General features: G+C 40.6%; 1 protein-coding gene across 7 annotated transcripts in view; it reads right to left on the reverse strand.

The window, feature by feature from the left end:
* Positions 1–1840: 1840 nt before the first annotated feature.
* The window catches only part of MPPED2 (metallophosphoesterase domain containing 2), a 177045-nt gene continuing 165128 nt past the window's right edge, over positions 1841–13757 (reverse strand). For all 7 annotated transcript variants that reach the window (XM_009186384.3, XM_009186385.4, XM_009186386.3 and 4 more), the window contains 3 exons: positions 9148–9263; positions 5851–5964; positions 1841–3204 (listed from right to left, as the gene is read on the reverse strand). In XM_009186384.3, coding sequence (XP_009184648.1) covers positions 3086–3204; positions 5851–5964; positions 9148–9263 — 349 coding nt within the window. In that variant the 3' untranslated portion in view covers positions 1841–3085. The remainder of the gene's footprint in view (positions 3205–5850; positions 5965–9147; positions 9264–13757) is intronic.

Below are 13757 nucleotides of genomic sequence, written 5' to 3' on the forward strand. Positions count from 1 at the left end.
TCGGCGCTCACTGCAACCTCCGCCTCCCGGATTCAAGTGATTCTCCTACCTCAGCCTCACGAGTAGCTGGGATGACAGGCACATGCCACCACACCCAGCTAATTTTTGTATTTTTAGTAGAGTCAGGGTTTCACCATGTTGGCCAGGATGGTCTCAATCTCTTGACCTTGTGATCCACCCACCTCGGCTTCCCAAGTGCTGGGATTACAGGTGTGAGCCACCGTGCCCAGCCACCAGTCTTATATCAGCTCTCAGAGGGCATCAACTTATCCAGTCCAGACACAGAATGATTAAAAGGGCATGGGCTATGTACAGATCTGCTTTTGAACCTTCCATTTTTCCTAGGGAAAGTTATTTAATTTTGGTACATCTTACTTTCCTATCTGTAAAGTGGGGCTTATGTGACCTTACCCAGGATTCTGTGAAGATTAGAAACAAAATACACAACCTGCTCAACAGAGTGCCTGGTGATGGAAGGATAGGAAGTGCCCAATTTGTAAGAGCTGTTTTGAATATTTCCTTGTTGTAAGGCCCAGCGTAGAAAGCTCTGGGCATCTGGACAGTGATTACGAATGCTTCAGAGGCAGTTCGTGCATATGAAATGGTGGACTGGCTGAAGAAAGCTTTATCCACAAACGAGTCTGCCTTCTAGATTTAGTACACTGGGTAGCTTCCTGCCTCCACAAAATGGAAAGCAATTTTAGTAAGTGCTTAGCTCAATTAGTTTGTGTCCAGACCAACTCTCAAGGGCTGTGCGTACACACTTGTCATCATGATTACCCACCTATGTCTGGGAGGCTTGTTTTTCCAGAAGCCACAGGCCTGAGTCTCACTAACCAGATGAAATTGCCGTTCAGTAGCTTACCTCTCACTCCAACCCCCTAGGATGTGGCTTTACGTGAACACCCTCTTCTACTGATGTAGAAGGTCAAGGAAGGGTGGTCCATTTGTCATAGTACCTCTTTTGGTCCATGTTAGCTGCGACGGTCATGAGCTCCCTCTAGGAAGCCCATGGGAAGCTCAAGCATCTGCTCTGCAAGCTTGACCCAAATGTCCACCACAGCCTATGGTGACATCCAAGATACTTAATAACTATTAATAACTACAACAGACCAAGATGGTTACATGTGAATCTGAGCGGGAATTCTGGCCTAGAACATTCTCTCAAATTCTGCTGGTACCGAAATCAAGAATTCCTTTCAGAAATTGCACCAAAGGATCCACAATGGGTAGAAAGGAAGAAACATATATCCAGAATATAATCCAAAGAGCCCTGACACATAAGACTTTGGGGGTGCACTGCAGATCCAAGATTATGCTGTTTTGCTTCAGTGGTTCTTCCGTGTGATGTTTTTTATTTTATCTGTTTTTCGCCACCCTTCTGCCTATCCCCTCTTGGTTGCCACAGCATTTTGTGGGTGGGCATCACTAAAAACACCAGTGAGAAGGAAATGGTGACTGCTCTTGGGGAAGATGAGAATGTATAGTGATTACTGTGTCATAGACTGTTTCCCTAAACTCACTATCACAAACTTGCCCAAAATACATCCACAGCCTTAACTGCAGTCTCTCTGTTCCTGTAGAAATTACAACAGCCAAAGATGAAATCTAAGGCAAGAGAGATGACAGCATGATGGAAGGAAAGAGTGCACTGAGTGCCTTATCGATCTATCTGCCAGCCTGTGAATGGTGGGTAATAAAAATTTATTGAAAATTAGGGGAAAAAATCACTTATTCTAATTCTTCTGAAAGGCATTACTGATGCTACATATGAATAAATCCCTCCTTTCTCAGGACGAAACTACCATCCTCCACCAGCCAACCCTCCAAACAGCACGAATTTAAAAATCTTGCAATTTTATTTGCATATAAAGGCCGCTAGATATAGAATATCACAATAAATTTAAAGAAACAACTGCTTTCCTAAATTTCATTAACAAGGTAACGTAAAATAGAATAAAGCTCAACAGCATTTACAATGGGAAAACAGAAATGACTATTAGCGACAATATTTTGTGCTAGCGAAGATTGCATCGACACACAGTGCAAAATGGGAGAGGGGAGAGGAAGTAAGAAGACAATTCGGGGTATTTAAATAGAAAGGACAACTAAGCCTTATTTTAGTTAGCTTCCATTGCATCCATTTAAGTCTATACACGCCTGTAACTGTACCTAGATTTAACTCAAGCTCTTTAAGACCTTGAGTTCTGAGAAAATATGTCAGTTCCTTCCGACTTCTGATGTGCTGCTATACAGCATCCCTTTGCAGTTGTACTGTCCTTGGCAATATTAAACTCCTAACGTAGTCATAATACACAAAAAATACTTATATATATAAACCCATATTGAAAAGGAGTCTGCATGTTCATTTTTTTAACCGTATGAGATACCTGCTCTTGACAGATTCCATTTCTGTATTTTTAAAGCTAAAATAATTTAAAAGAAACAAACAAACAAGAGACCTTGTATATCCACAATAGGAATCTCACTAGCTAAACCATCCTTTAAATGACAGCCATTTTCTTCTCAATGCAGCTTTCTTTATAGTGAGTGTGAAAAGACGTCTTTTCCATGCCAGCTTCTGTTGAGAAGATTGCTATAAATCGGGACCACATCTGCAAAAAAGAAGCATTACCAAGAAAACAACAACAACAAAACATCGAAAATTAAAATATTTCAAACAATACTCTTAAACAGTTGTGCAAATCTCTGTTGGTTTTTAAAACACTGCCTACCTGTTTCTTATTTTTTTTTCAGCTTAAAGCATATTAAAATAAGACTTTTATCACTTTTTAAAAGAAAGCTTGGCTGTCCTTTGGCGAACACTAACAATTTACAATGGCATGGCCTTTGAGAAAACAGAAGTCATTTTACAAATTCACAATGTTCCTCTGATTTCAAATGGATGCCCCATTTAAAATAAAATAAAATAAAGAAGAAGCACAACCTCTAGCATCATTTGTGTTCCAACAATTTACAAAAAGAACTCACAGGGTTTGGAAATGAGTAAGAGAATGTAAGTTTATAATTAGAAAAATGGCAGTTTATAGACCTTCCCTCACATTCCAATAGGGCATTTAGAGCTTCAGGAACCCTGTGGGTTTGGAAGGTCAAATATAATTGGAGGGTTGGTCGGTTGAAAGCTGACTGTACACGTCGAGGCATTGATGTACGTTGTGTAACCGTCGGTCATGATGCCATAACCTGTGGGGAGAGAGTGTCACATTTACTGTAATATATACAAATGAGAGTGACGGAATGTAGGGCTGTCAGGCAAGGAAAACAAAAAAATTTTGTCAGTGGACAGTGAGATGAAATTCAGTTGAGCCTCCTCAGATATAATGACTTTCAGAAGCTACTGCCCAATTTTACTCTATTTTCTTTAAACGGGAGAATCTTCTTCAACTAAGAGCGATTATTTTTTTCTTTATTTCCATGCTAAACTTGTTGAAGAAGGGCTGTGATTTCTTTACCAGGGAGAATAAAGAAAAACTTTTTTTCCTCTTTTTAAAATAAGATTTTCATTTCAAAGCCTTGTGTTAATGGTTGAGTTCTAGGGAATAAAATGAGTGATAGAAGGATTACTCCTCAGGGGCAAACACAGCCAAATTCCAAGTGTGATATGGGGTAGGTGAGGGAGAAAGGATACTGCATTGAGAGTTAAGAAATGTAGACACTTAATTTACTTATTTATGAAATAATCTCTTAACTGCCTTTACGAAAGTTAACCATACATGATTTTTGAATTGTGTGGCCTTAATACAATTCCATTTCATTCGAAAGTGTCCACTAATCGCATGCCCAAGTGATGTGTAGAAATATCACCCTAGGTCACTGTTTCCTAAGCCTACCTGGATACTAGATCAAGCAAAAACACTTCCCATATGCAATATAAACCTTTTGTGATTTATTGGGAGAAAGCTGTTTCCCTAGGTGTTTGGTATATATGTTCCCTTGATAATTTTTACTATGTTAAAATGTTTAGCATGTTTGCAAGTTTGCACATTTCCCTTAATACCTTATATTTGCCTTATAGCCTCTTCAACTAAGATTGTAATTCTATGTGGGTATCAGGCTCTTGTGGCGCATAAAAATATAGCTGTGAAAAAAATAAAATTACCAAGATATATAGAAGTAAATGAAAAGGCTTTTTTCCACATTTGCTAAAATTTCTCCAAGTAAGCCTGTGGAGAACTTAATGAGGGTCAATGGAAAAATCCCTTAAGAAAAGAAAAGAGGCATTTAAAATCTGCGCTGTTTAGTTCTGGGGTCATAAAGTCTTGTTATCTCTCTCCATCAAGAGGTTGGTATTTGCCCTCTTCCTGCCCTCTTCAGCTGTCTTAAGTGAATAAAAGTGAGACAAGTTTATTTGAATATGATCTCCTCCCTTTTAGGCAAGTTTATTATTTTGGGGCTTTGGTGGAATTCCCCAATTGTCTGGCTAGTTTAAAGGTAATTAATGATTTTTTTTTTTAAGGATAAAATGCAAACTCAGAGGCATGCTGCAGGAATTCAGATCTGTTTTCAGAATAACAGTCCCCCAGAAATGCTGCTTAGTTTACATATGAGGCCCCACCTCCCTAGTCTCCCCTTCAGGCACTCCCCCATCACTGGTGTTCCCTCCATCATACCTTAGGGCAGTATCCTCCTTTACAGGGAGCACAGCTCAAAGCCAGGGCAGGCTGACATCCGCTCTCTGGGAGCTGCACCCTGCTTTCCACCCACTCAGCTGGTACCTGCACTTGGAGCAAGCTGAATTTTCTCTGGCCTCAGTAGGATGATTTTCAATATGCTCTTTATTACCCACCTAACCAGGAAGCCACTGGATTTGTGGGCTTCGAAAAAGCCAACTTTGCTTTTTGCTTCCTCAGGCACACAGCCTTAAACACCTCAACCTGACTGCAGATTCATAAATAACTCCAGAGAGCTGCCATAAGCAGGAGCTGGAGAGAATATAGCGGCTGCCCACGTAAACATGGCCATTGCACACAAGCGTGTGGAACTGGGAAAGTTGGCTAGGGACAGAAACCCTTAGGCTTGCTGAAAGAAGGCTTTGTGTCTGTCCCAAAGCCCAGTTACCCATGATTTGAAAAAGGTGGGTTGGAGAAAACCCAGCTCCCTTGAAGGTTCCTGTGAGGCTTTTGGTTCTGTGAACCTGACTCAGCTTACCTTGAAAGGCAGAAAAACGGCAACTGGACCAGTTCCCATTTAAGACAGATTTAATTATTCTGCTTAACCTCAGCCTGAGCTAATAGCTCTGTTGACTTCTGAGAAGTCTGAAATAGTTTTCTGAGGTTAGTAAGGAAAAGTCTACCTGCAAATGTGCAGGTTCCCGCCACTTCTGTTACATACCTTTCACTGCATGTCCCAAGCTATTTTTCAGAGAATGCCTTGTCTTCCTGGGTCTTTGTGTTAATTCCGTATGAAACACAATATTTACAGGTAGGAGGGGACTATACAGGCTTAAAATATCTTCTAATATCCAGACCTTTTCTTCTAACTCTCTTAAGGAGAAAATGACTCCTTGTGTACCTCGGAGTTGCTCTAAAGCAGTGGTTATCAAACATTCCTCGTTAAAGCCCTGAGATTCCAGAAGCTGCCAGGGGGAATGCTGGGTTTGCAGTAAAGTAGACCAGACGTGCTTCCTACTTTCCACTCTGCTTACAAGAGAGAAGGTCCACATAAAATATTTATCAGCTTTATATGCAGATATTTCTCATAAGACTTCATCTTATAAGAGGGTCCCGCTGCTAAAAAGTTTGAAAACAACTACTCCAGTTATTCCTAGTTGTAGACTGAGATCATGGATAGAGACATAACATGTTTTGAATTCTTTTCCGCTGTTCTTACCTTCATGGATTCCACCAAACACATGGAGCTTGGGCCGGACTCGCCTCTGAACCGTGTTTAACAGCTCCACACAGCCCACTCTTTGAAGCTCCTTTGGAACCCAGTCTCGAAAACCTAAGGGCAAAATGCAATCAATACACTTAATTTTCTTTCTTCAGGTAAGGTTTCATTTAGACTTTCAGGAAGCCATAACTCACAGAAGGTTTATTACATTATCTGTAATCCTAGCCCCTCCATTAAAGCTCACAATGGCTTTTAAGAAACTTTTCACTCGTCACTTTGTCTTCTTTAGATTCTTGAAATTTTTTTTTTGGTTTCCATTTTTTTTTCTTCCTGTTAATTAACATTTTTTTTTTTTCTGTAAGAGATTTGATTTATTCAACCATGGGTTTCAAATCTTCTTCATGAGCTCAATGACATTTATTCCCGGCAGTCCCATTAATATCTCTTTCTCCGTCAATTCAGTTACTTTCTCTTTTTTATTATAGCTTTCTTATAGCAGTTTACTTCCAAGATGATTCAAAGAAGAAGGTCTGGGAGGGGCTGCCTGTAAACTGGTCACAAGATACCCAGCTCTCTTTAGATACACTAAGTCTTACCTCTTGTGGTTCCCGATGACCAAAGCTTTGGAAAGCCAGGTTGTCGCTGTGGTCCTGTCCTCTCCAGCGACAGGCAAAAATGTGACCTCACAGTGGCATCCAGCAAGCTGGGGCTAATTGACTACTTTTAAAGTAAAAGCCACTTAGTTCTACACTTAATGCAGAAAATCCATAAAAACTGACATCAATTATAGCAAAAGTCAGCTATCTGGATGATTATGGCCTGGAATGGAATCCATACGCCTCAGCAGGATAGGGCATAAAGAAGGCAGGTAGGATGAAAGGCTAAATTGTAATCTCTGGAAATCCATTCCACAGCGCCATTAGGTTATTTCTATTATTTAGAAATAACTGGGGAGTAAGGAACAGCTTTCTGCTTTGTCGGGCCAAACTGCACACATGAACGTTCAGTGTCTCTGTAAAGACACATTTGCGGGGGTTTAAGGAGTGACCAGAGAGTCTGAGAATAGATGGAAGTGAGGTCGCTAGCAAAAATCTATTCAGCATTTTCAAAACTTTTTAAATGGTGGGGCAGAATCCTTAAGCTACATTGACTGGCATATTACCTCATGCATGTGTTTTTCCTGAAGGGGGAACATATTCCATTTCATATGCAAACATCTGAGAAAGCATCTTACTCATACCGTAATAGTGAAGTCCCACAGCAGTGTGGCGCCCCTCACCAGTAGGAAGAAATTCAAAGCCAATCTTTCCACTCCCCTCTCCAATGTCACGTTTCCACAAGAATCCCGATAGCTGTATCAACTAAGGTTCAATAATACCTTATGAAAACTTTGCCTGACCTTTTATTTGGGAACTCCTTGATGTAGCTGTCACTATTCTCTACTCACAGCCACTCTCTCATTGACTCCACCTTTACCATAAAGAGAGGGATGCTAGCTTCCCTATTAAGAGTTCCTGGGATGTCTGAAATCCTTGGAGTCTACAGTTCAGACTTACTCCTATTGCCATTGGCTTTTATACCAAAATCAATGACTTGATAAGTTTGTTCTGTTCAAAGTTATATTTCAAATAATACCCCAGTCATGTAAATGTTTCTCTGCTGAAGATGGCCAAGTCCCTTGAAATAAACACCAAAGGGAAATCATGCCTGCACCCAATTAGGCTGCTCAGACAAAAGGATGAAGGTAGCTGAAAAGATAACTCTGTAGGGTGCTCTCACTGGGTAACTCGTGCTGATCAGAATATTTACCTAGCAATTTAATGATGTAGCTACTCTAACGGTTGTAAAATAGGGAACTTAATTAATTATGACTTGATAAAGGTTGTTGACAAGTGTAATATTTTAAAACATGGGTTAGGGTGGTCTGGGGATGATGAAAAAGCATGGGAATGGTGATTCTGAAGTGTTAAAAAAGTGAGGAACTGCTGATCCTGTGCAAATCTGTACAATTCCCATGTCTGCAAGAGAGCTGGCTCTTCTTCTCTTACTTCCCCCATTACTAAAATGTGCCACTATGGCCTCCGCTGTGGTGCTCACTTCCACTGTTTCTTTGTGAAACATGGGCCACTTCCCTTGCAAGAGAAGGAGAGAAGCACCAAGTGCCTTGGAGGAGAAAATATCTACAAAGGTTGAACCTGCATTAGGAAATGAGGGTTAGTTTTTTTCTTTTTCTTTTTAGGGATGACAGAGGAGGGGAGTAACATGAATAAAAACCCCAAACCACATGAAAATTTGTGGAAATTATTTATATTTGTAGAAAGTGTTTTTCCCCTCTCTCCAAACCAACATGATTAAGAAACTCTTTAAGCACTGTACACTGAAAAATGTGTTAAAAGGGTAGATTTCATGTGATATGTGTGTATGTGTGTGTATTTAGCCACAATTTTAAAAACAAAGAAAAAATCGAACACTCTTCTATTAGAAGTGGAACATCTGAATTTCTTGAGCACACCTTAGTTGTTTAGAAAGGGTCCTGGCGTAATGAGTACTGAGTAGATGTGGAATCAGGGTGGTAGTCCTTGTTGAAGAATGTTCTGTAGCTAAACCAACAGATAACAAGTTCGTGAAAAATTAGAAGATAATAAGTCAAATGATCATTCTCTGACCCGTAATGTGGCTCACTCGTGGGTAGGCTTTGAAGCACAGACAATATAAATCTGGATGCAGGCTCCATGTGCCTGTAGGATAAGTATCCTTAAGTAACTTTCAGTGTAAGTTCTTACTGAAATACCTCAGCTTAAAAAAAAGGATTCTTTTCTAAAATTATCAGCTCAAATGTTAAACTTTAAAGGTCTCCCAGGTTCCAGCATTATATGGAATAGGAAAATGAGCTCCTTTGAACAAAAATTTCCATCATTTCATTGCCATTCAAAAGTGCTGTGATTGGGAGGTCTGTATCTTCCTTCCTTTCTCCACCCCACCCCCTTACTCCAAAGTGAATACAGTTCTTAAAATAAATTATCAAGCTCAAAAGACTGTGGTGCACCATACTCATTTGATTTTTCCCTGACTTGACTAAATCAAAAAATTTAATTTCAAGAACACCTGTAAGCCCAGCAGAACTGCTGAGTTTAATTATCATACTGAGTTTCTTTAAAGACATTGACTTTTCTTTTCGTATTCACTTTTTTTTTTTTTTTTTGGAGGAAAATGATTATGTCCCTGAAGCATTATTCATTATGCCTGGAAAAAAAAGGCATCTGGATGACAAAGGACAACCTTTGCTTCACTTACCTAGAGGAGGTCCATGTGTCATGAGTATGTCAATGCCCTCAGGGATGAGGTTCCACTTGTCCAGCAGAGACTGACCTCTGGGTAGGTTAAAGCCCCATCCATTAAACCACGGGGTCCTTTGGGGGAGATAATGCACATGGTATCAGGCCAGCAGAGCCACGGCTCCGCTCTGCAATATTTCTCTCTCGCACATTCCCCCACGGTTTGCATTGCTCTCTTTTCTCTTTTTGATGGTTGGCCCTGGCAGCAGGATGCTTTTTTGTTGACTGCTTCAAAACCAATCCATTTGAAAGCAAGCGTGGAGCCTACGAATTGTTCCACTAGAAAGGGGCACAGGAGCCTTTACAGTGGAGACTTTCCCAGCAGGCCTCTATCAAAATCTTGACAATGCTTTGTCTTCCCCCAAATCTCAGTGCTTCCTAAGATACCCAGCCCTGATCCAAAGCATTTCCACCCTTCCTGTAGTGCCTCACAGCTAAGAAATTCTGCAGTACTCCTTCTCCCTCGCAATCACTGTGGAACTACTTTTTCAGAAAGATTCTCACTAAGTCCTTGGAGAAAAGGATGAGGGCTCTGATACAGACACCTCTGTCCATTAAGATGGTTTGCATACCCTGGAGTGAGATTTCCAAAAAAAATGGGGGCTCTGAAAAGTGAGAAGGAACACAGTAAACAGAAAGTAAATGTAGAACTTTTCTCCTGCCACCAAAAGGAAGATTTGGAGACATCCCTGGTCACTCTGGAATCTACTCTCCTGACAATGGCGTGAGTTTTTTCCAATCCCAGGAACTTCTGCTTCAGGAATGAGTTTTTGAGATTGATGTTCCAATGTAGAAGGAAATGAGTCTTTGTCCATCCACTGAGCATTTCTGATTGGTGCTGAAAATGTCTCTACCATTTAAAATACAGGTAATAGGAGACTGATCAATTTCTCTCTGCAAATACTACAGGCTAAATCACATTAGAACTAAGTAGTTCCCAGTGTCATCCTATTCCAAAACGTCTAGATCTTATCAGTGTTCTTTAAAACTGTTCTATTTTGTTCTGTGGGTAAATTCTAATTTGCTAAGGCATACATGTAACAAACAAGTTGGTCAATTTTCTGGCCAAGCCCAACTTACCCTTTCAGCTTAAGCCGCCCCTTCCATGCCAAATGAAAGAGGTAAACCTGTGTATAAGGTGACCCTAACCTTGTCAGTCACAGCTAATCAAACGGAGTGCACCCTTATTTAAAGCCAGTCACTGGCCAGACTAATCAGATTCTTTCAAGAATTTGAACTTACAAACACTGACACAGCATTCATTTGGTGGTGGACACATATAGTCAAGACCAGAGGGAGAAGAATGGTCATCGAAAGCCATACAAAAATCTGTGGTACACGTGCAAACCTCAGTTCATGCTGATATGGTGGAGAAAGTTCCAGAGAGGAGACTGTGTAGCCCTAGCCAGAAAAGGAGAAACCAGGAAAGTATCAGACTTGCTTCCTAACCACTTTCCAAGTCCTTAAGAACATGCCCAGGGTGCTTGTTCATAACAGAAATAAGAATATGAGAAGAAGAAGAATTATTATAGCTATTGTTTTATTTAATGCTTTTTCTGTGTCAAGGTACCACTCTAAGCACTTTATTTGTATTAACTCATTTAAGCCTCGCAGCAAACTCATGAGGTGGGCACTATTATCATCTCTATTTTACAATGAGGAAACTGAGGCACAGAGAGGTTAGGTAAACACAATTAACAACTTGGATATAAACCCAGGCAGTCTGGTTCCAAAACCAATGTTTACCACCATGCAATTCCTCTTCTTATATACTATCTGAATTAATTTTCTCCTTGCTCTGGGTGAGACTCTTCTGTACTCTTTCAGGTTTGGGTATCTTGTTGCTTGAAGCCTAATGAGCTCTGAACTGGAATAATGTATCAATTTCATGGTTCTGAAATCCAGTAATAACATGGTGGAGTGGACACCTATTGCTTTTGCCTGTTCAGATCTTTCCTCCGTCTTTTGGTGACAACATCTGAGTTCGTTTGGAGAACCACTCCCTTTCCCACTCAGTACATGTGCTTCTGGTAAAATTGATTCCATCGCTGCTCTAGACTGAGTCTCAGGGATGTACATATGACCCAAGTTGTGTCAACGAGAGTCACCCTCAGGCTTTGGCTGGTGCTATCTAAGAAGCGGTCATGGTTTTTCTCTCTGGGATCCTGAGTCTTAAGACTTATATGAGCCTAGAATTGCCAGGGAGCTATTTTATCTGTCCTATAGATAGCCCTTGCTTGAGAAACCACCACAAGAAACCCCAGACAAAAAAAGAGAGGACTCTAATGATGTTGTTGAACACGTGGATCCAGCTTTACCCAAAGCCAACTGAACTTTTCCTTCTACGAGCCAATAAAGTCTTGTTCTTTTTATTAACCTTAGTTAGATCCAGTTTCTTGAAACGTAAGAAGTCCTAATACATACAATTATTATATGTACTTGGGGTAAGCAATAATGTCTCCTCCACTCCAAGATGTCCACATCCTAATACCTGGAACCTGTGAATGTTACTGTACATGGCAAAGGGAAATTAAGGTCACTGATGGAATTCAGCTGACCTGAAAATAGTAAGATTATCCTGGGTTATCTAGGTCAGCCCAATGTAACCCCAAGGGTCCCTAAAAGTGGAAAAGGGAGGTGGAAAAGAAGATCAGCGTGATGCAATGTGAGAAGGACTCAACCTGCTATTGATGGCTTTGAACACAGAAGAAGGAGACTAGGAGACAAGGAATGTGGTCAACTTGTAGAAGCTGGAAAAGTTAAGAAAAACCCAGATCTTCCTATAGACCCTCCAAAAAACTGCAGCCCTGCTGACACCTGGATTTTAGTCCAGTGAGATCCATGTCAGACTTCTGACCAATGTATTTGTAAGATAAATACGTGTTGTTAGAAGCCACTAAAGTTGCTGTGACTTGATAGAGCAGAAATAGAAAATTGATACAGTACCTACAACATCTGAGCTGGCTATAAAATGCAGGCGCTGGGAGTGGCCCTGGGCTTCAGCTGACATATGGCACATGGTCAGTCAACACAGCCCCGCCCGAGCCGCACTGCCTTGCTCAGTTAGATGCAGTGCTTTTAGAGAGGAGAAGGTAGTGCTCTCTTTCCTACCTCAATTTGCTTGGGAGGCATCTGGCATTGGAAGCCTGGGGATAATGCCAGGTAGACCCTTTTAGAGTTCAACGAATTGGTCTTTCTCTCTTGTCCTTTAAGATTCTTCACCTTCAGGTTCTTAAACATTTTTATTAGAGTCTAAAATAGAGCTTTTCTCATTCGGGATGCCCATCCTTCCCCTTCATTTTACAGTGACCCTCTTCAAAGGTTTGTCTTAAAAGTAAAAACAAAACAAAAAGGCAACTTCAAAATCCAATGAAAACTCAGTGAACATTTTGGACAAAGAGAGGCAGAGAAAAACAAGCAAAAGCATCTGTTTTGCTAGATTTTGAAAACAAGTTTCTGGGCCTATGGTTCTCATCTGGACATCTGATAAAGAAGGATTTTAACAAGTCTCAAACACACTCAGGTAGTTGGTACAACGAGGGGATCTGATTTTGCTGTCAGCAAGGACAGTCAACATTTGATCCCACGGGACACCCAGGGGCTTCCAGAGGCAAAGGAACAGGGCTTAAATTTTTCAGTCTTTCCGGTTTTCCCTTGCAGAATTTTCTCTTAAAACCCCAAAGCCATATTCCCCCAAGAAATCCTCAGTTTTATAAGTGCTCTGTAAAAGATAAGACAAACCTATAGCCTATATTTACAGAGACCCCAAATTTCATTTGGTTAATGTTAAGCTGTGACAAAATCCAGAAGTTTCCAAGTTAAGGGTGAACTTTAACAATGTCTGTCTTTCATTTCAACTCAGATCCTTAGGTGTATGAGAAGAAGAACAGTTATATTCCGGGAAAAAAGAAAAAAAAGAAAAAAAAAAAACATTTATCATGGCCTTGATGTGCTTTTACATAGAGCTTTTACATAAGTTATTGAATTTAGTTCTTCACAGCAATTTTTAAGGTAGGTATTATCAACTCTATTTTTAGTTAAAAACTTGAACATCAGGGATATCAAGTAACTTGCCCATATTCCCAGGACCAGTAAGTAGTAGAGCCAAGATCTGAACCTGGATCTGCTGGCTCCAAAGCTTGGGTTCTTCCCTTGCACAATGCTGACCAAAACCTACTAGCCAAATTTCAGTTTTTGCTCTCACATAGGTAAAGTAAAAATAAGGCTGTTTCATACAGTATCTTAGTCTGTGTACTGTACAACTCCAAGAGGTGCCATGGAATGTGCAACTGCGGTGGCCTTTGGTAAAACATAGTATGATATGGCTGTTCTGGGGGCTTTCCAGTCCTCTAAATCCTCTAGGTAAGGTGTTTCCACAAGACAGTGGCAGGCAGTGGGAAAACCAGGCCACTGATGGATTCCAGAATTATCTCAGCGTGGCATAACAAATGGGGCATACAGAAGTGGGGAGATGTGCGCGCTAATTCTCGTGCTATTAATTCACTGGCTCACCTGAACCTTAGGTTAGCAAAAGCTCCTCACTGGTTCAGTTTCCTCACCTGAGAAATG

The sequence above is a fragment of the Papio anubis genome, chromosome 12 (assembly GCF_008728515.1).
Source record: "Papio anubis isolate 15944 chromosome 12, Panubis1.0, whole genome shotgun sequence".
NCBI classification, from domain to species: Eukaryota; Metazoa; Chordata; class Mammalia; order Primates; family Cercopithecidae; genus Papio; species Papio anubis.